Source organism: Epinephelus moara, chromosome 22 (assembly GCF_006386435.1).
Source record: "Epinephelus moara isolate mb chromosome 22, YSFRI_EMoa_1.0, whole genome shotgun sequence".
Lineage (NCBI taxonomy): Eukaryota > Metazoa > Chordata > Actinopteri > Perciformes > Serranidae > Epinephelus > Epinephelus moara.
Window position 1 is genome coordinate 12,631,979 of NC_065527.1, and position 27,370 is coordinate 12,659,348.

At 42.6% G+C, this 27,370-nt stretch overlaps 1 protein-coding gene across 3 annotated transcripts; it reads right to left on the reverse strand.

The window, feature by feature from the left end:
* Positions 1-327: 327 nt before the first annotated feature.
* On the reverse strand, positions 328-26,739 carry ptp4a2b (protein tyrosine phosphatase 4A2b). Of its 3 annotated transcripts, none has more exons than XM_050034095.1 (7): positions 26,460-26,739; positions 8,157-8,444; positions 7,705-7,813; positions 7,524-7,616; positions 7,241-7,371; positions 3,187-3,261; positions 328-1,613 (listed from the first exon to the last, which is right to left on the reverse strand). In XM_050034095.1, exons 2-7 carry the CDS (start codon positions 8,159-8,161, stop codon positions 1,502-1,504), a joined length of 525 nt encoding a protein of 174 aa, XP_049890052.1. In that variant the 5' UTR covers positions 8,162-8,444; positions 26,460-26,739; the 3' UTR covers positions 328-1,501. The 3 variants fall into 3 exon arrangements, with proteins under 3 accessions (XP_049890052.1, XP_049890054.1, XP_049890053.1); XM_050034097.1 differs by lacking the exon at positions 26,460-26,739 and adding an exon at positions 23,731-23,749; XM_050034096.1 differs by lacking the exon at positions 26,460-26,739 and adding an exon at positions 21,449-21,598.
* Between the last annotated feature and the right edge of the window lie 631 nt (positions 26,740-27,370).

The window sequence follows — 27,370 nt, forward strand, 5'->3', positions numbered from 1 at the left end:
CCTTGTGGTGAGCAGTTTCCTGTAGGAACTATTTTCTTCATACCAAACTAAACCTGCCAACCATATCATAGTGCAGAAGGAAACGTGCATCTACTCATGCTCATGACACACTTTGAGCACCACAAGCTGAGTGCCATCTTGTTCCACTGTATTCGAGAGAAGGCAGACATCTCTACGGCCAATATCTCCAACACTCAGCAACTCACACCAAAACAATCTAGACTGATAAATGGCGCTACAGGTAAAAGGGAAAATATGTATTTTTGATTTGGGGTGAACTGTCACTTTAAAAGCCAACATTCAAAGGTAGAAAAAATGACACATATATGCTTTTTATTTCAATTTATTTATCTTTAAAGAACCAATACGAATTGGGGATGTTTTCAAAATGGGTACAATGATAAAAAAACTGACCATTTCATTCTTCTCCACCTTGTCTTTCAGATTGAATCTTAGGCTCTGTGTGTGTGTTTAAATATACATATTTAGGGAAAGTCCTATTGCAGCCCCGTTAAGGAGAATGAATGAAAGCAGGAGAAGTACCTGTTGTAGCAGTTGTTGAGTTTATTTTCCTGTTAAACTGTCTAGACGAGGTGGTTTGAAGTGTAAGTGTGCGTGTGTGTCTGATGCTCAGCAGGGTTTGGTGGGCTTATTTGAGGTGGACTGATTATTGCACTCCAACGAGATTTAAAAAAAAGAAAAGAAAAAAAGACATGGCTCTCAAAGGATAAAAAAAAAACATCAACAAAACTATTGGATAACAAAGTGTCCTTGCCCCTGCCAAACTCATAACTGCCACACATATCATATCTTGTGAATAAATATTGCAGACATATTCAAACTGAGTGAACCCCTAAACTGAAAGTGACTTTAAGAAAGTGAAGGGAAAACATTACTGCATTTTCAGGTGAACCTTTTGAGTTTTTGTGCAAAAAAAAAAAAAAACAAGGGGAAAAAAAACACCCCAATACCAAAATGGACAGTCACAATATGTGTTCAAAGTTTAAAAATGTTTTTTAAAAAGGTACATTATTCTGGCCTAATCTTAATATCAATAGGTAGTGGAAATAAAAATCAGAATATCATTTTAACTTTTCATCACCATTGTTTGTGTAAAAATAAAAATTCACAAAATGGAAAATGTTATCCCATGATTACAACTGAAATGAAACAAAAAAAAAAAAAAAAAAAGAGAAAAGGAACAGGATGGACTCAAGTTGAAAAAATTCTGGCCCGTGGTTGAACAGTATAACCGGGAGGCGGGCCTATCTGTGTGCTTTGACCTTCCATTCATTGGTTCGGCTGGTGGATCCCCAGATCTGGTTTCATTCATTCGATTCACTCGCTAGCTCTCTGATCAATTAACCATGACTCAGTGTTAACAAATCATCACAATATTTACTGATAGCACTCTCTTCATTATTTTTTTTTTTTTTTAAATCTCCCCTTGTTGGAAGATTCCCCGCTAGATGCACGTAAGAAAGATGCACTGACAGGCAGCCTACTGCACACAGCAGTTGTGGCTGTTGGTATCCTTGAACCGCAGACGCATTTTGGGTCTGTATTTCTCGAGGTAAAGAAGCTGTTTGGAGTTGAAGGCTCCACGTCTCTTCCTGTGAAAAGTAGTGGAAAAAAGGAGATTAAAACACTGCGATCATTACTGTAGTGATCACAGAAACAGTTCCACATTTTGGCAAACACTTTGTGGCAGATTATCAGATGAGCAGATCAATCCCACTCTTATATCTGCCTTTTCAAAACAAGGCTACAGTGGGCAGCCTGTTAGCCTAGCTTAAAATAAAGAGGGAAGCAGCTAGCCAGGCTCTGCATAAAGGCGACAAAATCCACCTGCCAGCAACACTAAAGAGCAATAATTAACGCGTTATATCTTGTTTGTGTCAATCTGCTATTTTCAGAGAGTTTATGTGCCAGGCTGTTTCTTGGCTTGGAGCAGGAACTTCTTGGAGTCTAAAGCCCCGATCACACATGCACTGCAAACCTGACATTATCAAGACATTACCTGGAGGAGCTCTATGTGAGAACACAAATGTCTGAATCAGTTGGATCGGACATTAAATGGATTTTACCCTGCTAGCTCCCTAGTGCAATGTCTGTGTAATGTCCGATTGAGCACGTGTGAATAAAGCAGGTCATTTTCTGGAGATTTCATGGCAAGCAAGTCAACGTGTTGATGACGTTTCTGTCATGCAGAAAAAAACATCTGACGGTGAAGAAGAAGGGTCATTTACACTAAGACCGCAGCAAAAACGTCGAAGGCAGAATTTATACTTCTACGTCAAATCGACACCATAACCTACGATGTAGCCTGACATGCACCTCCCCAGAAATCTAACTACGCATTGTGATGACGCAGACCTCCTGTCTATTTTTGTAAGCTGACACCATTTCCCTCAGGACAAATTTACACATTATCTGGACACATTTCCCCCACAAATACAACATGCTAATGTTTTTAGCACAAGCCTATGGCATTTTACATTGTATAAATTAGCCTAGCAGCTAGCGATCTTTTTCTCTTCTCATATGAAACCAGGGACAAAGGTAACAGCACATAATTTGGCTCCATTACAACTCACAAGGTTCACTGCCAAAACAACTGTCTTATAATAAATTTCCAAACAAATACAACATGCTAACATTATTAGCACAAGCCTATGGCATTTTACATTGCATAAATTAGCCTAGCAACAAGCGGAGATTTCCTCTGCTTATATGAAGGCGGGATAATTCACACACAAGACTTAAAGTGCTATTTTTGTGGAGGCTTTATTGTCTTTATAATGTATTGTTTCTTGTCTGTGAAATTAAAGTAAATAAAAGTTTTGAGGTCTGCGTCCCCGCCATGTGTAGCCACTTATCTGTGGAGGTGCACGTCAAGCTACGGCGTAGGAACGGCATCCATTCAACGCAGAAGTATTAATTACGCCAAAGTCTCTTTCCCAAAAATGTTGAACTATTCCTTTAACACCAGACATCTTGCGGGTCCAGATTTGTTTTTAATGGTAATATCAGACACTAGCATTGTGGTTACCAATTTGCATTTGTACATTAAGTTTTTAACATCAACAAATAAAAGAAACAAACAAAAAAATATATTATTAATTTACCTCATTGACATCAGTCTTTATTTAAATGTTAATGTACAAAAATATGGAGGGTACTTACTGCCTTATGAACTGCACAGCATCCTCATACTTCATCCCACACTCAATGAGGGCTAAGGCCACCAAGACTGGAGCTCTGAGAGGTAAAGAAATCCAGTGGCGCAGTTCAAGGAGACAGTGAGAGAAGCAGAGGAGGAGAGAAGGAGAACAGGAGATTAAATGCCATGGTTCACATGGTTCCATAGTAATATGGTGGAGGGGAGGGGAGGGGGGGTTAAACCTGGGAAACAGGCCTGGGAAATCAACAGGGGTGCACAAGTTCACTGCTGCCCTGCTGGGGCACGGTGCTCACACCCTGAGCCACACACACACGCACACACACACACACACACACACACACGACTGTGATAAGTTACAGTAAGACAACGTTCTCCTTTCTCACCAGATGAGACAAAAATAAATAAATACAAAAACTTGGTCGGCCACTTGGCTGGTCAGATCTCAGTGCTGACAGAGCATTTCGTCGAGTGGCCTTTCTCTCACACAAAATTCACAAGGGGCAGTGTGTGAGCGAGGGATTGAAAGAAAATGAGAGGGAATTCAACAATGTGTGGAATGGATAGTGTGGAAGGAGGGATGCAAATATTGTTAAAGAAAGGACAAACAACAACAAGGCACAAAGCTGCAGCCTCCCACACTAAGGACCTTAAGAGAATTTTGGCTGGCGTGAAGCGGCTCAGACTGTAAGGCTGTGGAAAACCCAGATGACTGCAGTAAACACAGGTCAGAGAAGAAGAGGAGATGAATTCAGAAAATGCCAGTCTGACCAAAACTGGTAATTATACAACCTCTGGAATGCCGAGGCAATGAAAAATGCTGGAAGCCATTGAGAACTGATTGGCTTGTTGTGAGTTTGTGGTCAGGAAAGACATTTTCACACTCGCTCGCCCACGTCATGCGCTTCTGCCTTCTTTGTTTTCACACTTGTGTTGTTACTCGGCAGAAATTGTCTGTAATTCACTGTCACATTAGCGTGTGACTAAGATATCTGCACATCGCCCGTGCAACCTCATGACCAAGACAGATCACATGCAAATGTAATTGCCTTTTCTTTTTCAGGTCCGCAGAGGCAACAGGCTGTTGATGTTAATGACAGATAACTTAACCAGCTGATTGTCTATTTACAGAGCACTACCAGGAGCAGGAAGAGAGCACAACCACCATTCAGGAAACTGAATAATCTCCAGTGTATTTTCAATATGAGACACACAAGTAAATGCAGACACACAGGTCTCGTGCAGCACATTCAGTTTCACACCCAGCCAAGCCAGCCTAGGGCTTTGTGAACAGTACTGAAGACGCAACAAGTGTTAAAGGCAAGAGGGGGGTTGAAAAACAGACTTATTTGAACACGTTACATCTAAATAAATAATGCTTTCTGTGGTGCTGTGCATGTGCGGACTCTTACAGGTGGCCAAAATCAATCTGGAGCCCCTCTGATGCAGGGAAAATGAACTGATCTAAGCACAGCCTGTAGAAAGAAGTGGGTGTAGCTACTGTGATGTCACCCATTTCTTTGTGGACGACCATTCTGAAGCCTTGAATTTGGCATTGCGGCCATCGCCATCTTGGTTTACTGGAGCCAGAGGTAACCATATTTGGCAAGAGGATGCAGCTGACTGGCACACAGTCAATAACACATTGCTTGACCTCCTCTATCCAGCTTGACGGGTCACTGTGTAGGCAGCCACGCCCTAAAGCATACCCCGCTTTATCATGTATTTTACTCTAACTGGGACCATAATGTAATAAATGAACGTCATGCTGTGTTGAAGAAGGTTGGAAACTAATGACTGAGACAATAAACTCAGAACAAAAGTGTTTACTGAGGCAATAAATCAAGTGGGAAGTGGAGCCACTTTATCTTCTATACAATCAGTTTTTACAATAGCCATTACAAAGAATACAGGTTTAACACACTTCCTCACTGGCTTCACTTTTCAGACCAACAGGCTACATCCACTTATATATACAGTCAACACCCAAACAGTAGCATAACACTAAACTGAAAATATTAACAGGAAGGGGAAACACATTAGGTCAAATGGGTGGCGTTACACCAGGGATTTGTTTAAAACCAACACACCAACTCCCGTTACCCTCACAGCTCTGATCTTTGCTCCAGTGTATCCCGACTGTTTACATGTTTTCAGCCATTTTAACATTTACAGAGAGGGAAGCAATTCACTGCTGCGACCCGAAGTGGGGCTGCCCCCTAATAGTCGACCAATCGTTAGTCGACCAGAAAGATAATTAGTCGCCAAGATTTCATGAACATGAAACTCTATTAGGAGCTGCGCCTTGTCAAAATAAATCAAAACCTATATGACTGGACCATGTGGGAATTTAATTTGACAGGACAGACACAGGAAGTGGCCACGCTCAGCAGTCAGACAGGAGTCACAGCCGACAGATATCTTTCCCTTCTTCTGTAAATATTCAGTCTGATAAATACAGAAAAGTTGATCATGTTAGTGCAGGGCTACCCAGAGCTTTACATCTGTCCCATGGACGATAGGCCTACACACTTATAAACAGCTCCTGGAAGAAGATCAGCCCTGCACTCAGGACTTCAGGTTAATAGGCTGCAAGATGCTTGTTAAGGTTGCTTAGCAACCTCAGACGTAATATGCCCCAACCCTCTTGAAAGCTGGCACCAAAAAGACACAAAAGTAGCGCCCAGCACCCGATCTGGTGTTTTCCAGGCGGTTAAAGAAACGGCATATGTACGTCCCCTAATTTCCAGGGCTGGTACCTGCGGTTATTCCACAGGCTAGTTAATAACATGTCGGGCAGGAAATCCAAAGTGTGGGATCATTTTGAGAAGGTGAAGGACAAACCCAAGGTGATATGTAAACTCATCTTCATTGGTCGACTACAAACATGACGTATCATCTGAAACATGGAAGTAGCTACATGCCCATTAGCCCACAGCGTCATTAACAGGCGGCTCGCTCAGTGTGTGACGTGCACTTGTAGATAAAATATAGGCCTATATTAATGAAGGTTCATTAGTACGGTTTTGTATTTCTCTGTAATGTAGCACAGTGTTAACAATGTTACTGATACTATTCTTTCTCACACCTTAGACTCAAACCATTGTGTTGCCCCGCCCAAAATATATTATTTAATAATTATATTAATATCATAAACATGCAGATGGCTAGTGTAAATAGGTTCATTTTGTCTACTCAAATTAGATTCAGTGTAGCAAGTTTCTTTTTTTCAGACAATGAGTTTTTAAGGAGATGTAGTTTACTTTGACATGTTTCGACTGTCACTTCAGTCTTGACTGAATGCAGATGGCTAGTCGACTAATGGCCCTAAATGACGACTACTTGTCTACTTGGAAATCTTTTAGTCTGGGGCCGCCCGAACCTGAAGCAAAGTGATTTTTACTAACCTACATGGAAAGTAGCAACACAGACATGTCACGCTGCCCCATAGTTTGGGGGAAGGGTGTATCATCACAGTGTGATATTATCAGTACTTTTACTGCGGTAAAGGATCTAAATACTTCCTCCACCACTGTCCCCTTATCCAAGAAGCCTCACTCCTCAGTACATGTACTTCTAACTGAACTTTTACTGCACTGATCTAATTCAGCAATGTGCCACCTCAGACCGTCTTTGCAGCAAGCGTGAAATTTTCCTCTGTGGTACCGTACCAGTGCCACTAATAATCGAGCCGAGCCGCAAGCTAGAAAGAGCAAGCATAACCCTAGCAACAGTGGACAGCAAGAATTGCAATACAATTATTGTCTGTCATACATTGCACACTGCCATAAAGCACGCAGTTGATGCAAAACAAAATTTGATTAATATATTTATGTGTTGTAGTAAAGAGAGATAGGCTTATTTCGGCAGCCTGACCTGACCGACCTCATTCTCCCCATGATTTTGTCCTGGCAGACCCCTACCCCTCTCCATTTCAGAAATGATTACATCTACACAAATCACACAAATTACCTATTTGGATTCATAATGGTGGTTTTCGCTGACAAGTTTGCACCTCTGTATAGTCACATCGACCACACAACACAAACAGCCACTCACCGGCCAAGTCCTGCCACACAGTGCACAGCGATGCAGCAGCCAGGTTGCTCTCGAAACTTGGTGTTGAGCAGCTTGAGCCAGTCGTCCACAATCTGGGTGGGGGGAGGGGCACCATCATCGAAGGGCCAGTCCTAGAGGAGACGAAAGAGGAGAATGTGTGTGGGTTAAAAAGGATTAACGTATAACAAGACAGGGTGCAACATGTCTGTGTGTGTGTGTGTGTGTGTGTGTGTGTGTGTGTGTGTGTGTGTGTGTGTGTGTGTGTGTGTGTGTCAACTCTTACCAGGACCTGTATCCCCTCCTTTTCTACTGGAGTTTTATCGTAGGTGGCATCACAAACTCTCACCAGTGTGTTCACATCACACTTTTTCAGGTCCTGGCAGACATCAAGGATAAGAGGATTTTAGACACAGAATTCTCAAACAAATGGACACAGATACAAATAGAGAGAGAAGCAGACGTACCTCTGTGAACTTGTTGAGCGTGGCATTGGTGGGGTTGTGGGTGATGAGGAACCTCATGCAGTCGTAGGCAATCTCTACTGCAGCGGGGCGGTTCATGTTGGCGAGACGGCTTAAAAAACAATTACAATACAATACTCTTACAAAACAAAAGCGACTTTTGGCTCAGAAGTCAGCAAAAACTGCTAGGAGACTTATGTATTCAAAGGAGGGTAGAATAAATAAAAATGACAACACGTGGTGAAGGATGGGTCAGGAGGACAACAGGTGTTCAACTATGGGATGATGTACACAGAAAAGGGGAACGAAAAAGGATAAACTAGTCCACAGTACTCCGGGATGTAAAAAATGAATTAATACAAAACAAAAAAAATTAAAAAGAATTTAAAAAAGAAAAAAAAAAAAAAAAAAGAAAAAGATGGAGAAACTATCCGGGAGTCATCCAATCAGTTTACCCCATTCAGGAGAGCTGTTTGTGATTGGCTGTTCGAGGAGAAAGTGGCGAGCAAAGATTTGTCGTATCGGTTGGCGCAGGGCAGTCGGGCCAAGGACTACGCAGTATCCCAGGGGGCCTTTAGATGACACAGCAGTTCCTAGTGTGCTGACAGTCAGGGGGGTTTCTGGGTAGCGTAGTCCCTCGGGGGGCGGCCGATTCACTTCTTCACAGAGGTGAGGTGCTGTGCCTGGCAAAATTCTCCGCTCACACACGCCATATAGGTACGGCCCAAGTCAACACAGAAACCCTGTCAAGAGAGGACAAAGACAGGAGTGAGGTTACATGATAATAATGACAGCACACACTCCTATGGGGGGACTGAGCTGTGTCTTTTTGAATATAAGTGGAAACACTCTTGGTGATTGTTTCGTAAGAGTTTCAATAGGTGGCTTCGAGGCTGAGTTAATGACAGCTGGTTAGCAGAGCTGTATATCTTTCTGTTAAAAACATTTAAAGCCATCATTAGTGTCAGCTTAAGCAGTACAGTCTGGAGCATTCAACAGTAGTGTTTAGGTTCATCGGTCTAGTACCAGTGATGTTACTTGGTACATATCCTGTGTCCCGGAGCCATTAAAATCTGGGGGGTTAAACTATCTCCTCCTGTAATGCTACATTGAAAACTGTGGCACCAGGTATCTCTTATTTTTAAAGTATTTCTTATGTCACAGAAACCACTGAGAGTAAAACTTGTTTTGGCTGTTATATCACACTGTCAGTGATGTGTCTGTGTTTTTGGTCCAGTGCTCTGCACAGATTGGACACCTGCACAATGGCCCGCTCGTCCCTGGCTCTCTGAAGCTCAGTGCCCCACCGTTTCCTTGCAATGTCAGCGGGGCAGCACAGAAATCCTCAGGGATCACTGATGGACAATAACCTTACATTTTTAGGCACATAAAATGTACCAGAATTTACATATATGTATGATATTACTACAGACATTCCTGTAATCTTACAATGATGACCTGATGAAGTTTTACTGTCCTGCTAATGCACTCAGGGATGTATAAAGAGACCTGGATACAGAATTAAAGGTTGCTCAGTGGCGCATGAAACCAAAACAACTCTTTTTCCGTTATATAAAATTACCCAGATCTTCCGCATTATGGGGCCCATAGATCAAACGTGCTAGAGACTTGCAGCGGCCAAGCGCAGCCTAGCAACTAGCTTCTACCGGCTGAACAGCTAACTTATGGTTTAGCGCTCTGCTAACTCCACTGGGGATGAAATAATTTTATCTTGTAGCTCCTCCAGACTTTCAAAATGTTACTGTCAAATCCTGACAGTAAAACGAGTCATGACACTGAAAATAATTTCTCCACTGATTTACAGATGTCTCTTTCACAATGTAAGTCTATGGGGAAAGTCTTTCTGGGCCCCATGTTTGGGCCTGTTGGCATCATGTGACGGCCCCAGACAGTGTAATTCCCCTATTGGTCACTATTTAAAATTGGCCTCTAAGCGCAGCACTGTTCCTGGGGGCTTGGATGTGACATGTTAAAAAAATATTTTCACCGATGGCTGCCATTTTCATACCGTATATATCATATATATCGTGCAAAGACAAGATCCTGTTTTGCTCATAGCCTCAAAAAGTGAAAGTAAAACATTGAAACGCTTCTCAGAAGGAGTATAAGCACCTTAAGCACCCTAAGCACATTCCTGGGAACAGCACAGATGAGGTCGGGACTGTGTACAAAGGTAGCGAACAGGTGCCAAACCACGAGTAGCTCGCATCCATCCACATGTAACCAACAATTCCCGCATAGCACACCTTTAATTAGACCATCTCCTTCTGTATTTCTAAAATATCAGTTTTCTGCTCGTGTTATTTTTAAGTCCAAAAAGTCACAGAAGGTGACACCATGACCTTATTTACCTTCCAGCCTCAGTTTATGCATCTCCTGTGAACTGACTACACCTTTGGATTACATCGCCTTGTCGATTCGCCACCTGTCACTGAAATGGAAACTAATAATGTGCTCAGTATGTAACGAACACACACAGACACAGACACAGACACAGACACAGACACACACACGGTGTCTTCCAGAACAGGTAATGTCTGGTTTGTAACTAGCCTGGGAGCAGTAAGTCAAACTGTGCCAAGTCCTTGACAGTCTAAACCCAGCCGCCACAAACTGGCTGGAACCGTCTCAGAGCAACATACGAGGGAGGTAGGAAAGGAAGGGGGGGGGGGGGGGGGCAGGGGGAAAGTGGATGACGAGAGTTGGCTATCACTACGTGGCTACGTACACACACAAGTGGTGGGCGGGAAGCAGAGAGAAAGGGCTTGGACTTCAGCACCGTGTCACAGGCGGTAGTCACAAGGTGAGGATTGCAGGGTGGGCAAAGCTTCAAACAGCTCCGGCATTTCAGTCTCACGCTCCCTCTTTTCACCTCCTCAAGACTGACACAAGACTCCCTGTGCTCTTTCTGACTCTCTCTCCATTCTTATTACACTCAGTCACAAGTCATTCAGGTATTACACTAAGCCATAAGACACTACGTACCGTTTAATATTGCATCTCTTAACACCACCAGTTTTTAAAAAAATCCTGTTAGACATCAGTTTTTGCAACCCAAGGCCACTCTTCAGAACCACACTCCTCTTTTTCTCTTGCTCCCACCCACCACCCCAGTGTCACTTATCCTCTCCGTTAACTGCCAACCACAGAGCCACTGTCAAGGGGACGCATCATCCCACTCTCCTCCATAAATGTCTTTCCTCCCCACCGTCTTTTATACTTGGCAACAGCCACAAGGGCACTCAAAAACAGCCTTGATTTTTTATTTTTTTTGCATGATGGCCGAGAGCCTTCGTGACGCCTTTAATTACCGCCTCTGAGCAGTACTGAACACAATGTGGCACGGCTGCATGCAGACGCCTGAATGTTGGAAAAAAAAGGTAACCGGACTTTAAAGGCTTTCTGGCTTCTAATCCTCCAGGAATGAAAAAGATGGACAAGGAGAGAGAGGACAGTGTAAACATGTGTGTGCTTTTCACCTGTGAAACCCGACTGTGGAAAGGAGAGCAGGCAGTTGAGTGAGACTGAAACAAGGAGGAATCACTGAAGTACAAAAGAGCCAGCAGACACACCAAGTACACCACAATGACAGCTTATGCTAAAAGATGAAAAGCAGCTGGTTTGTGGACGGCTGCCCAGATGCACAAAGTGACTTCATACAGTCTGCATTTTAAATGCAGTCAATAGTAGGGTCACTAAGAGCAAAAAGACAGACCAGAAGACCATCTGAAAGTTCACACTGGTATACATGAAGCTAGATAGGAAGCAGGCGTCAAGAAACTATCATAACACTGCAGGCGATGCGGATAGAACCAACAACGCTATCTGCACAAGTTGCCATTTCCTCACCATGATTATCATGATTAAGTCCAACATACTTATCCTGCACTGATCTGATGAGACAGTGGAAACAATGCTGCCGAAAGGCATGTCTACCTTACTGAAAGTACGCAAGTTGCCCCCTCCTCTTCTCCTACTGTTGCATCGTGAATCTCACTTGAAAGATTACGTCTCAATGCAGGCACCCAGTTCTTGAAATTATGACCCCCTGCAACAATTTTCTGAGCTCCTTACAGTGACTGGATGGTGAAACGAAACAGGTGTGAACTTGTGCATTGTGTTTATGTTCTGAGCCAGGGCTACATCTGAGTTTTGGTGAGGACGGTGAGTGTGAGCACCCGCAGATGGATAAAATCCAACCAGCACCACCTGACTTAAAAGCTACATAATAAGAGATAATGGGAGTAATTTCCATGTTTCTTTTAACAATATATCTTACAAATATGCTCTGTTTAAACAGTTGGAAGTTGTCACAATGAGAAAAAATAAATCATGTATAGAAATCAAAAAGTCTGATGCATCAATGATCATTTTACAACCGCATCGTAGCCGTCTAAATGGGAATCCAATGGAATCGTGAGGTCCCTAAATAGTCCCACCCTGGGCCAAAGTCGCACACACGTAACAAACACCAGTGCGAGGGTAACTGGTCTCCCCACACCCAACCTCGCAGAGACTAAACACTCAGGCCACTGCACGCATTGCAACCTAAACAGGACAGGACATCACTCACCCACTCAGTCACCACCTTACCCCAGGGGCAGGTGCTGAACACTGAGGTGCAGAAGGGCTTGCTTTACGAAAAGCCTAACTCCCACAGCCACAGCTGCCTTAAACAAGACGCCTCATCGAACAGACCTGAGTGTGAACTTATTGTCTGTCACTGTATGTTGCTACTGAGTGCTGTTGTCTTATGTGTGCAGTGCAGAATAAAGGAATTCCCCCTGGGGAAAATACAGTTTAAAGTCTAAAGATTTTCAGTATTGTAATTTAGAAATGCACTGTAGAGAAATGGACCCCGGGCCTCAGTCTTGAATGAGCTTGTCAATAGAGAAGTGAGTAAACTGTGGTAATATTTGGCCCACGCTGCCGGGAACACATGCAAATCACTCTGAAATATGCAAACTGGTTCTGCAGTTACACACTGCACAGATGCAGGAAGAACAAAACAAACACACACACACATAGACACTCTATCTGTTTGTAGAAGCAAAGACATGATAAACCACACAGGAAACAAGACGCAGTGTTAACAGAAAAAAACTTAAACTGGAGACTAAACTACATTCAGCTGGGTCAAAGGATGGATGGGTGATATGCCATTATTGCACTGTTTTAACCTAACACCATCAATATCTATGTGAAATACTGTCATTAGCAGATGCAGATGCGGATTATTTTCTTAACAGATTAATCTGACAGTTATTTTAACGCCTGATCAGCTGGTGTTAAATGACTAAAACAGTGAGAATGCTGCACGGTTTCCCATTCTAACTTGCTTGTTTTGTACAAACCACCTGTCCATTACCTGGTTTATTACAACAAAATACTCAGAAACCCAAGAGATTCACATTTGAGAAGCAGTAACCACAAAATGTGTCACCAAAACTGTCATTAATCAACAAATCATTTCAGCTCTTCAGCCAATGTATTGATTATCTTGGCAAAGCTGCAGAGCATCTCAAAATTCAATGACCAATGCCACTCCCAGAAATCTCATACAGTGACTAAGGAGAAAGAGCAGAAGGAGAGAGGGAAAGATGGGAGGTGTGAGAGAGCAGGGAGTTGCAGTACTTGCTGATAAGGCCCGCAGTATCTCAGAACAGAAAAGGACACACAAACCTAAACTGGTGATAAAGTCGCAGAAGAATGGGAATCAGGGCATGGGTATCCTGCAACTGCTCACTCATCATTTCAGGATGACTCATCAGTGTGTCGGGAAAAGTAGAAAGCCCTGTCAGATTTATTAGCGAACTGAATAATAAATGTTAAGAACGAGGCAGCTATTTGTTATCGTGGTTATACAGTAGCAGGTTAGATGATAGAACATTTTCCATTGACGAAGCTCATAATATCAGCACAGATTGGAACATTGCCTGCGGAAGTTGTAAAGTTATCACAGCTAAAGTGCACGGAGACAACTGCTACAGTGGGAGTCCTAATTGAAAGCCTTCCACATTGTTAAGGCTTTTATTGCCATGAGACTCCATAATTGTAGAGCTAAAGCCGTGGGCAGCTCTTGCTGACACCTGATAGCTGTCAGGTGGCCAACCCTCATCACTCACACACCAGCACAGCTACATACATACTCTGTGTACACCATGTACACAGTGTAGATAGTCACAAGCTCGCTGAGGAAATACATTTACCACAAGTGCGAGAGGGATGATCTAAAATTAGCAGGAAAAACACACGCATGAATGTCTGGACATGGAATATACAGACTGGACAGACACGGTGGCACGACGTCAGATTTTTACACAAAATGTGGAATGTCTGAGTCCATCTTCTTCCCCCCTTGTGAAAGGTGTTAGCATTACATGCAACCCTGTCTGGTGGTCTGAGGTTGTGCCTGAGTCTCGCTGCTGTTTTGTCTGGAGCCAGACTGGGCACGACCAGACTGTACTGCCTTGAAGCAGCTGGAGGGCTACTTTGCTGTGTGGAAGCAGAGTCAAGAGGCAGGGGGGAGCGCCTGTCATCCATGGCAGGACGGACAGTGAGGGGAGGAGGGGGAAAGCCCCGCTCTCCTTGGGGTGACAGCGGCACGGATGGCACGAGATAGATAAAAGCACTGGCACCCTCGCCTCACATACCCACCTGCTTGCTCCTCTCAATGCACCCACTCCTCCTTTGTGTCTTACTGATATCATTTATACACAGTACACTCTTTCATAAACACAACACTGCATTCTCAGTTCAACTGTCCGATTTAGCTGAACTGAAACGCCGAAATGATAGTCGCTTAAACTCACACAAACTATCAATCAGTGGGAATAGAAATGGGGCCGAATGTCACAAGGGGCATGTCTTCATTCCTGTGGCATCTGCGAGTGCCAAATAAAAGATAACAGATATGCCTGGAAATGTCAAGGAGGATGGGGACAAAGGACTAGGAACATGAAAAAAGCTTATAAGATGTGAAGAAAAATCATCAGGAGGACACAACAATGGATAAGCTATATTAAACAAATGAGAAAGAAAGCCAAAAAAGTCAAGTCAGGAGCTTGGCAGTGACTACTGAGAGATAAAACAGAGGATCACACCTGCCCAATGGTCCAGCTGGTTCCTCGCAGTGACGACAACACTCATGATAGGCTGGGTGGGCGGATCTCACCTCAAATTGGAGCTGTTCTCAACCGAACTGTGCACTCACACCAACCCCGCCAAACAGAGATGGAGAAACCACTATTCATTCATTTCAAATGAGCAATGGGACACGAGGAGAAAAAGCAACAGCTGGCTGGGAGATCTCTGTGACTTGGCGACAGGGAAAAGTTGGGCAGGGGCCAGCTTAATAAAAACAGCCCCACTGACAGACATATGCCCACTTTAAGGGCCTTTTTCACACTTGGAGAGGAATTTCTGGACCCGAGGGCATTTTCACAGACCTTGGTACATTTGGTTAAGTGTGAAAGTTGGTGTCAAACTTGGGTGTGAGCCAGACAAGCAGTCTCTGATCCATCTTAAACCAGTAGTGGTGGTGGTGGGTGGTGGGGGCACCATCTTTAAACATCAAGGACAACCACTGCACACTGAAAGCTAATTAACATGACTGGTTGAGAGTGTCATACTACAGTCATCTGTCCTACAGTATAGATACAGCATCAAACTATAAGGGAAACCAATATTCTGAATTTGATACGGGTCATATAAACAGCATAGTTTAGGTCTATTTCCAATTGTAGCATTTTCTGATAAAGGGATGCCTGCCTGCATAAGGTCAGCTCTGTGCATTGTAAATAAACCAACAAGCCAACAGTTTGCAAGGCTGTAGGGTAGAGATGCAGCCCAAAATAAAAGCCCACATTTCTGATCAGAAGTAGAAACTCATCTACTTTTTGACATTATCAAAGACTTGGATATCAATAGGTTTTTGGATATGCAACAATACTACAACTAGGGATGTTCCTGGCGACTAATTCCCCTGTCCACTAAACGAAAATTTCAATTAAGACTAGTTAACTAGTCTAAAAAAGGAAGGTTATCATTTTGCGTCACGGTGTATTGAGGTTCAACATATTCCATGAACTTGCTGAAGCCTTTACCTTCAACAAAGTTAAGTGGAAGCATATCTTGCAAGGTCATTGCCGTGATGAGCTGCGTCATCTTCTCAGACCGGGCGGGATCACAGCGTCTCCGGGTGAACGATGTCAAATTGGTTTGAGTGTGACTAGCACCGCTAGCTGCAGCAGCCGTCGTTCCATGCATGTTAACATCCAAATGCTTGACTTGAGTGTGGTTGCGCATTGCTCCAGTCTACTTGAGCATTACCGCACTGCTGTCTGATGGCTCTGTGGCACCCACTAGTGGCGGGCGGCTGCATGACACTTAAGGGGCCTTGTACATGAATAAAACACTAACTGTTTAACCAACTAATGTTTCTGGTGCCGACAAACGAGGGGGCAGACGTTTGATCGTTTAGACGGCTAATCGCACTCATCCCTAATTACAATGCTGACCTTTTCAAGATGGCAGTTGAAGGAATGAAACAGGTAGGCTGTGTTCACAAGGTCGATTAAGTCCGCAACTGGTGAAAAAACTGCCGTTACTTGGAGTATGCATGGCTGCATGTAAACAGTTTAATATTGTCTCTTTCGAAGTAAAAGCAAAACCGGAATATTTACTGCATGTAAACGTAGTCCATGAGATTACGGTCAGTTTGATACAATGCCTCAAGACCAAAGCAAAAACAGCTTGAAATTAGTCTAGTGTGAAGGTGCAGCTGCATCATGACATGCTGCACACACGCAAGCATGATTGGTTTTCATCTCTTTTTTTGTAAGGAGGAACCAAGTAGAAGTATTAAAAGGAAAACCATCTTAAGTTTGGTTGGCACACTTTTTGCGATGAAAGATTGCTGCACAATCGATCCACAGGCCAGGACTCTCATGGATGAAAGCAAACAGTCAGTAACATCTCCCAAACAAATTTTGGTATAACCTCAATTATTTGGGTCTGAGAAGTCTGGAAACACTATTAATGTAAAATCAAAGCTGTTAGTGGGTCACAAGATAAGAGAATTCACTTCATGCTCAATAAAGACAAAAGCACGCCATGGACTCTCAGGACACAGTCCAAGAGTGAGGGGGCCTGTCAGTGTGGGGTATGGTGACAGGTCACCACACCATTGAGCAAACAGTACACACATAAAGGAAGTAGTGTGCGCTACCACCCCTTGCCATCAGTCATGCTCGAAAACACAGAAAGACAAACAGACAGGCAAGCAAAAAAGCAAACACACACACACACCACGACAATAAACTACACTAGTTAGGGTTCTAATCTGACTTTTTGAGCCTCACCAGTTTATCTAGTGTAACAAGCGAGACTGAAATCTCCAGGCATGCCGGGACAAGACGGCATTGAGAGATGGACTCCAACAGAGATCCTAAACTGTTGCTGTGCACACCCCTTGGGTTTGCAAACAGGAGTCTCAGGCTGAGAGTGATACTCCAAGTCTGTAGATTTGGTGTGGCCTCATGCTTTGTTGACTGAATTCTGATAACGTGCCTGCCCGTCGGTTTCCGAGAATGTAGTCGAGGAACTGGTACAAGTCCATTCAAAACTTTTCTGAGAACAGCACCTTTACTTTACCTGCCATGAGCTTAGGGAAGGGAAGGGTTGGCGTGACGAAGGTTAATAATAGCTGTATGAAAAGCACTGTCACCACTACCAGCATGGTAACCACACCAGGCTACCGTTTGTCTAGTGACAAACAGCTGGACTTTACAACACATAGCTTTTTTGTTTGTTTTTTGGCACTTCTTAAAGCTGCAACCTAGAGCTACAAATATGAATCACTTAGTTGTCAACTATTAAATTAATCACCAACTAATGTGATAATCGATTAATCAGTTTGAATGACTTTTTCTGGCTTCTTTCCTGCACTGACAGTAAACTGAATATCTTTGGGTTGTGGACGAAACAAGACATTTGAGGACATCATGCCAATATTTCACTATCTGTTGAGATTTTATAGACCAAACAACTTATAGGTCAATGGATTAAATCATGGGCAGATTGTTCGACATTGAAAACAATCATTAGTTGCAGCCCTGTTGCGACCCTGATGTAATGGACATTTATCTGTATCCCATCGCAAATTTGTTTTTACTACAAACGTCCTACAGTGCATTCTCATTATTTTACAAAACAAAATTGCTGTATTATAAGTTTTATAGTACTTTCTTTTTATAGTACTTTTTTGTTTATAATCACATGAAAATAAGAAGTGTGTACTATGTTTTTGTTACCTTAGAATGAACCGTTAATATCTATTTATGTAGTGGGTCCTCTTCCACTGAGTCAGCCATGTTTTTCTACAGTAGCCCAGAACGGACAACCCAAACTGGACGCTACAGCAAGTGGGCCACTTCAAAAAATGACTGAACCCAAATGAAAGGAGGCTGGAGCACTTGATAAAATTGCAGAGCTTTTAATAAGGTGCAAACAGACTGACATTTCGAAGAAGACGCAGTAGCGTCAGTCATTTTTTGAAGTGGCCCACTTGATGTAGCGTCTACTATTTTGTCCTGTGCTGTGAGCACCAATCCAGTTTTTTTAACACTGGCTCTACATAGGGCCATTTGTGTTTTCACATCGGCCTCTGTGGTTCTCCTACACGCCTGGCACATGGGAAAAGGTTCAATTCTGCAACCTTACAGCAAGATGCCACTTAGGGCACATTCACACCAGGACAGTCCGGGGGACTCGGTTTGATTTGGTGTTTGGGGGCAGTACTGCCCGAAACGACCACTGACCAGGAAGAATAAAAGCATGAGGAAGAAGAAAACTCGGCTGATTGATTGGCCAGAACCGAAAACGGAAATCCATCCCCTTCAGCCGGCTTGGTCACCACAAAAACAATGGAGCAACACCAAATTTGTATCAATAAGCACCTGCACCTCCTCACTACTCCACATCTGCCCATGAGATATTTTCCAATTTTTTCTTTTTTTACCTCTCTCAGGTCGTGCTGTTGGCTTTGTTTTTTTCTTCCCAAAATGCACTGTCACTTCCTTTCTTTGGTTCACTTCTTCTCTTTGGTTCGCTGGATAGTCTGTTTGCATTTACCACTGTAAGCGAACCGCACCAGGGTTCCTTTGCAAGTGAACCAAGACCCCAGTTTTCAAGCGGACCAGGGTTTGCTCATTTGGTCCGCACCAGAGTTCGAATGAGCGTTCACACCACTCCAAACGAACCGAACTATCCATGAAAGTGGAACAGGGTTCGTTTAAAGCAGACCAAATAGCGCCGGTGTGAATGCGTGCTAAATCCTACACAGTGGACCTTTAAAATTTAGACAGCTATTTGGGCTGTGATTGGACCATGAGTAAAATCTAAAGCTTTTTAAATAAAGACTAATTAAAAATAAAAGGATGACATTTACTATGTCATGTCTAGAAAAGGTCCTCTGTCTCTTACATTAAGTAATTTCTACCTTAAATGCTTAGTGGAGCAGTTACACGGAGCCTTTTTGTATATATGGTTGTGGATTAATTAATAAACTACAGAGCCAAATTCAGCAACTTCTTGTCAAGGTATAAACATGATGTGCAACACACAACTGTAAATGTGTGTATTATCATGGGAAAGTTTTAGTATGTTTGTACATGTATAAATGGATGGACAGGCAAAAAGCAGCACAGCAAAAAACAATCAGTGGATATGTGCAAAAAAAATAGGCTACCTGCCTTCGGACCCCTGTCACCTAATCAGAGCCTTATAATTGGGACATGAGTCATAGTTGGTCACGTCTGTGTTTACCTGTGTCAACGCGGAACCATGCACAGACGGTCTGACTCAGGCTTGCGGTCGTCTCGGTTAGAATTATAATAAACCCGTGTTTTTCACAGGGCGATTACCACAGACCCCGAAGATATACAGGCCTTCCACTCTGGGTAGCAGTACTTGAAAATGGACTCAAAAGAAAACCACAGGGTAAGAAGTCTCTGCGGTGTAAGACAGGATAGTACTCTCAGTCCAACATTCAGATGTGGTAACAGAGTCACACAAACATTTGACAGTGCGCTTGGGAAATATCTTTAAGCCAAAAGGTTTGATGTCACATTACCACAATTAATAACACAGATGCCTTGCATTGTTGACTAAATAAAAACGATGCCAACACTAAGAGTATATATAAAAACTCCATTTAGACTTTCCTTTTGCACTTGCCTGTATAGAAAAAAACACCCCTCCTGTTATAGCCTGTCTGTGGGTGGACTGTGTTTAATCAAGCCTAGAAATAGGTTTGGGACACAGAATGACTTTTCATGAATGCAACACTTCAACCCAACAGATGCACAAAAAACCTCTAGGCTGCCTCCAAGTTAGATTAATCCAGCCTGGGTTTATAGATTCACCACACCGTCTCACCTACCCTTGCTAACGCACCTTTAATCTGTTCAAAACAATAGTGAAAGTCTGAGGAGCAGACGTGCAATTAAGGAAACAGGAATCAAAGGTAGCTGTACTGACAAACTGCTTAGGACCAGTGAGCCCACTCACACAACAGGAGTGATTTACTGCAGTGTGAATGAATCTTAAATAAGAATACTGTTGTGGGGCAAAACTGATGGTTTATTTTCCACGTTTGTTAGCGCTCCCGTATCAATTTTTAAGTATTTCTTTTAACAGACAAAACTCCAAGGTAAGCAGAAGAAAATTAAAAAGCTAAATTAAAGCCAACTTAAAATGAAAGGTTAAAAGTAAACAAATGGCTGTAAATAAAGATAGCACAAGTTTTGATATAAAAGAACACCCTGACGAGAATAACTCTGAGGTCCTGATGCAGAGCTTTTACCCTGACAAGCTTAAAATATTGATAGGCTTTAAAGTTTACCGGCAGTTTAAATGCCAGATTGCTTTCCCAACAATGACACGACTTTTTTGGTCTGTGTGAACAATAAAAGACTGTCTACCACAGATGATGGGGGGTTCTTTCTCTAGAAACCATTTGGTCAAGCATAGATCAGTACAGACATGCTTTACAGACAGCACAGTCACTAGACACAAGTCAAGACTTCCTTCTGTCAATTTATGGAATTAATTTTCAATATCCTGCAGCAGATTACATTTGCAAGCAACTCCTTTAATCTCAATCAGAGAGACAATTGCCCATTAAAAATGACAACCCTGCATCTCTTTAACAACTTTAAGTTTTTGGGATATAACAGACAAAAGCGCACTGGTCACACAGTTTACGTTGAGCTCCATCACTGTTGGTATTATGTTGGTAACATCTTTGCAGCATTTCTTCTATGTCTAAAAACCTGGCATCTGCATGTTATACAAAGTCTTGTTCTGTGGTTTGTTAGAACAGAGACGGCAAAAACTATCAAGATGCACCCTGTGAAACATGGCTATGATGTACACTTGTTCTTGATTAGATCCACTTATCGCTGACGGCATTCTTCATCTACAGTAGCTCAGTACGTTATGTTTTTATAGATGGGTGTGCAACCTAACACCGCATATTATGTTTGCTCTGTTATTAAATTTAAATGCTACTGATGCTGTGCCAAGCCTCGAGAAAAACAAACTGAAAATGTCACAAATTTAGATTGATTAAAAAAATCATGATGAGTTGTTTTGCTGCCTGTCTAGCCTAAATGTTGGTAAATGGACTTTCTCATTCTGTCCCTTATTCAGCACAACAGGTTACCTCTCTGTGTTCCCAAAGGACAGGAGCTAATCTTCCCGCAAGAGTACTTGCTGTTCTGGCTTCTTGTGTCCGTGTAAACGGGGCTGGAGATGGGAGGTGAGAGGATATGTTACCCCCCTATTTCCATGAACAGACGAACGCACCATACGCACGTACTCGCACATGGCAAAGCCCACTTATCACACTGCTTTGCAGCCTCTGAGTGAGCACAGATAAACAGTGTGACGATCAAAGGCCTCTGATAGCGCTTAGGGGGAGGGCGAGGGGGGGCAAGGACTGATCCGTCTCTGGAAAGGACTGAAAGAGACCAGGGCTCAGTACCTTAGAAATGGGAATGAAAAGAGGAAAACATATCCAAACAAAGGCCCGTTCTGTCCTCGCTGTGGCCTAGCTGCACTTTTAATCACACTTTTCACAATATTAAACACCTGCATGATAGACGCTCATGACAATAAGCCAACAACTTCAAGAGATGGAGGAGAACAGAGCAAAACATTTGCACTGTGACATGGGCAACGCCATCTACTTTAATTTTCTGCCTACAGAGTTAATCTAGTGTGAAACTATTTGCTTCCGTTCAGGACTACATATTTAAAAGCACTCATCATTGGGAGATCCCTAGTTAGGGCCCAAAATGATTGAAACATTAACCAGTTTGAGGCTCAGTCGTCTGAACATTTTCCTAATGTTTTAATGGATCACTAAATGACTGTTAAAACTCATCCGTTCAGAACAACCATGGATATTATGTCGCAATGAAGTGTACAGTAAGTCAGAAGACGGGGGGAAGGTACTGCTCGTAAAGTATCACTAAAAGTACAACTTGTGCAAAAGTATAACTGTCTGTACTTTTACCAATGTGTTTTAATGTGCTACTAACACATAAATATGTATCACAATAATTCACTATTCTGCACTATGGAAGTTTTCATCTGGAATATGGGTCGAGGGACTATATCCAGCCACGTCTGAGCTCCTTTGATAAATCATAATCTCATGTCACAATCCTCAAATCGGCTCCAGGATGACATCTCCCAGCCAAGACAGACATTCATCATAGCAGTGAGCCACACCTCTACCTGTTTGCCAAGACATCAACGCATGGACCGTTAACCTTAACTGACATATCAAGAAATTAGCAGGTAGAGAAAAGACCTGCACAGCTAAAGGGCAGATCAGAATACAAGGTGCTTTTCCATCCCAGTTCACATCTTGACAAATAACTGACAGCCACTTCCTGTGGAGCTAAACTAGTTTCACAGAGACAAAAGGTTCTTCTGTGTGTGCGTTTCTGGATTGTGGGTTCATCTAAGCATTTGGATGTCAGAAATATAGACTCGAGTCAATGTAGGGCACAATTACTATGACTGAAATCATAGTAATTAGTAATTACTTTGACCGAAATGACAGTAATTTTCTAATCTGAAATAGAAATACGTTTCAGGACAGGACGACACTCAGCAACAGACGGACCCAGACAGGAGAATGCCTGCTCACATTTTTGCCGAGAGGTGCAGAGTCCCACTGAGACATCAATTCTTCTGACATTTGGAAACTAAGTTGGCCTTCTGACAGCAGCATCGGGGGATGCCTGTTGCCATACCAACGATTATCTCAGCAGTAGCAACAAGTGCCCCTGTAGGGAATTTTGGTGTCCCTTGTGAAGAGATCAGAGAAGAGCAATGGTGCTCCCTTTAAACATTCACAGAGCAAAGCAAAGGACGCAGTAGGGGGTGCAGCATTGAAGAGGGTTGGGGGGGCTCAGAGTAGATACATGTCTACATACACTAATCTAGGAACTTTTTAATCTATGGTATCCAACTTCCTTACCAGAGGCATCAAACACGCACTGTAATCGGCTCCAAGAAGCAAATCCATCTTTTTAAGATTATGGCCACAATGAACACATTAGTTTGAGCCACGTTGAGAGAGGTAGTCCCACTTTTCATGCGTGTAATAAGCTGCTTAAGGAAATGAAGAAAAAGCCAAGCTCCAGTGAGGAGCAAAACAGCACCCAGGCAAGAGGAAAACACAGCAAGCTTGTTTATGTGCAATAACCCAGCATTTTCTAGACTACAGTTGCTTCAAAACTCTTTGTGGATCAGTAAAGGTGAGCAGCTACATATGCCTACAAACAACAGCTCTAATAACAATAACAACACCCTTTACTATAGCATGTTTGGCAAAGGATAGTGTTTTCACCCTGCTAACAGCAGCTCTGGCAGCTGTAGCTAGACAAGGTAGCTGTAAACACAAATAACAAAGAAAGATCCTATTCCTACCTGTTGCTATAGTTTCAGTAGGCAGCCTTGCAGCAGCAGCATCTACAAGAGGTGTCAATCTGTCAGACACTGCCAGTGCTACAGAGCCAGTGCCTTCGCTTTATCCCAGCGCTGTGGCAACAACAGTAAACGAACGCCGTACCGAGGAGGGCATGATTCATTAACCAACATCACAGCGCAAAAAACACACAAGGTGCCCATGGCTACTATTGCATAATTATATATGGCGTTTCTCTAAACAACTGGAAATGAGGAGAAAAAAGTATGGGCATCTAATCCTAGCTTTCCACTCTGGGCTGATTTCAACACAATAAAACTGCTCTGGAGCCAAGGATCTTAGAGGGCTAACACATAGTAAAACCAAAGCTTGTGTTGCATTCTCACAACAATCCCGACACCCAGGGGCATAACTAGATTTTAAATTGTCCAAATCTGTTAAGCCAGTGACTGGAACAGACCTCTTCAACCGTACCTCTCAACACTCACAGCCACCCTTTGGCTCGATGGGCTGCATGCCAGCGGGCTACAACATAGGTGTTCTTCTCCCCGAGTAACCTCCTTGCTAAGTCGGTGTCGTGTTACTGTACACTGGGCTCGCCTTTCCCGGTTACGGTAACCAAGGCTGAGAACTTCCCTTCTTGTCACATTGCCTTTTTTAATGCCGCCTGACACAGGAACCACCCTACTGTTGGTGTGAAATGTCATGCATGCAACAAGCTAGATTTAGGCCTCCTACAACACACTTCAGTCTTAACATATCTGACATTTGTGAGCACTACAAGGCAATGCAAAATAAAGATTTTCACCCAAGCAGAACGAAGGCTTGCAGTTTCAGTTTACATATATGCGCAAAAACAAGGTTGTTTGACTTGAAGTGTGGTGTCTCATGAATGAGGACTTCCCACTGTTAAGGCCTGCCTTTAGCTGCAGGCTGTGCTCTAAGTGGACTGAGAGGAGCTAAGCTATTTCAAGACTGGGCTGTGCATTATGTGTCAATTAGCTATAACATAAAGCAGGTCACCAGTACAAGTGGCCTACTTCTGTGGAAAAAATGTGAATAGGGCAGAGGCTCATAACACAAAGAGTTGTGAAATCCCAGTCTTTTTATGAAACAAGTGTGTCGTTGTTGCTGATATAACCCATGGGGGTGCAATTATGAGATTTGCAAACAAAGTTAAGAATAATAACAGGAACATCTGGTTACTTCTACTATACATTACCATGCCCTCAGTTTGTTTTGATAAGGGATGGCACTGAACACATCTCATCTTCTACGCTCTCTGCAGACAAATTAGGTCACCTTGCAGTGACTCATAAGCAGGAATGTAATTAGCTTACCTGTTACACCAGTTACTCATTGACTCATCCACCCATGTTTGCAGGAGCATTCAGAGCTATTCGTTTGTATTAGCCACCCACTAGAATTTATTACAGAGAGGAGACTGAAACCATAGGAAGGTCATAAATTGAAAACTGAGAGGCATGGGAATGTGCTGCGGCCTTTAGTGTCACAGCTGCTCTAGTCAACTTCCTCCCCAAGAGCATTTCCTCATTTCACTTCATCCAACATGGCTTAATGGCTGGGTGCTTTCTGCTTTAAGAAACCAGACAAGACTAAATTATAGACCCGTGTAACCTCAGCGCAAGCTACATTTTTTACATGAAAGGCTGACGATATGAGTCAAACCGGCTGGTTAACAATAAAGTGAGCAGTTTGACGATACACACGAGCAGCCGAGACAACACGGTAACAACAGGCAGGAAATATCGGGTTTGCAGCCACTTGGTTTTGTTATTACAACGTTAGCTTCGCATGTGGCTTCAAATAAATGGGTCAACCATACTTTGGGTCAAGATTTGCCACAAAGGGCGGAAGGCAGCTAGCTCAGTCGCCATGTATACCTCTAGCCAAGCTCCTACCTTCTACAACTACCGACGTACAATAGAAAAAAGAAGCTGGGAACACTGGAAATCACAACCACTGGTTATATTTTAAACATTTAAATGGTGCTGCTGACGTGAACACCAAGACAACAGCTAAAACATTAACAATAGCATCGTTAACGTTGGGCTAACGTTAGATGTTGTCCAACAGAAATGCTACCTTTACTGACACACTGTACAGCTAACATTAGCCCTTATTTTATGAAATTGCGGACGACGTCCTGTTTGGGTAGTAACATGGCATTTACAATATTTAATGTGCTGTATTTCATAATAAAAAATAAAACCCAGCGACAGCATACTGATACGTTCAAGGTTTTTCATTACTATACAAGGAAATAGGCTTAGCCCCAATAGCAAGCTAACGTAGCTACATTAGCTAGCAAGCTAGCTCAGCTCCGTCACTTTGCCTTTCCCAGCAATGGTTGGCAACCGCTCCAGAGATACGCCAAGACTAGCTGTATCAGAGTTAGCTTGACTAACTTGAGGGCGGGTAATTCACAAAACTATGACGGTTGATATTAATACACGTTAGCATAATTTGGAGCAAATACGTAACCTATTTTGTAGCCGTCCAAGCTAACGTTAACGTGGCTACACACTGCTTCGCCTGCCTCTCATGTTAACTTACTTTAGCTGCCTTGTGTTGTGCTAATCATCTAACAATATGTAGCCCAACTTTTAATCAGGCTCTTGCGGATCCGCGTCGCTGCAATCGCGAGCGATCATGTCAGAGACCAGTTCAAAGGGGTCGGCTGCGATTAGTTGGGTTTTTAGGTACTTACAAAGAGCAGGCTGAACATTGAAATCCCGTGACTACCCCGGAGAAAGTGGAGGGAGTGTAGAAACCGCTGCCAGGTCGCCTTTTTGTTCCTCTTCAATGTGGCAGCTTGAATTCTCGTCGGAGGTCGGCAACTGTTGTTGGGGAGGAGCCTCCTCGGTCTGTGCGCACCTTCAAGGACCGTCGGAAATATGAGCTCAGCCCAGGCAGCACAAGTTGATCACAAGCTAACGCAGAGGGGTAAAATGGGCAACATGTCAATTTCTATGGAAGTCCACTGTAAATGTGCTTTGTAATTTTGATATGAGAGGTGCAGATTAGTAAACTGAAAATAAATGTAAAGATAAATATGTTTGATGCAATGCTATATAGTAGTTACGACTGGAAATAACGTATCTAGATAGATGACATGAGAATATAGAAATATAAAATATAGACAAAATTGAAATATACAAGAGAAATATACAGGAATAGAATAAAAATATAAAAATTGCAGCAATAATATATATGTATTTTTTATTTTGTTGGAAAATTCTATATCTATAAGAAAAAGTGGTCAATAACCAAATGAGTATAATATGATGCATATCTCTGGCACTGTAATATGTAAATGCAATTTATTTATTTTTATTTTTTGTAAGCTTTTGTCTGCTTATTTTGTGTTTTATTTTCTATTATCTATGCATTTGTATTTCTGTAAATTAATTTCTGCACAATGTGCGCATATCAAAATTGCAGGAATAAAATAAAAATAAAAATAAAAGATATACATCTCTTTAGTATTTTTTGGAAATGTCCACACCCATAATAAGAAGTGGTCAAAAACCAAACCGATTTTCCTGCATTTAATCAATGACTTTCAACAGTATAGCCCCATGTTATTTAATGTTAAGAACGATATAGCTAGTAAGACAT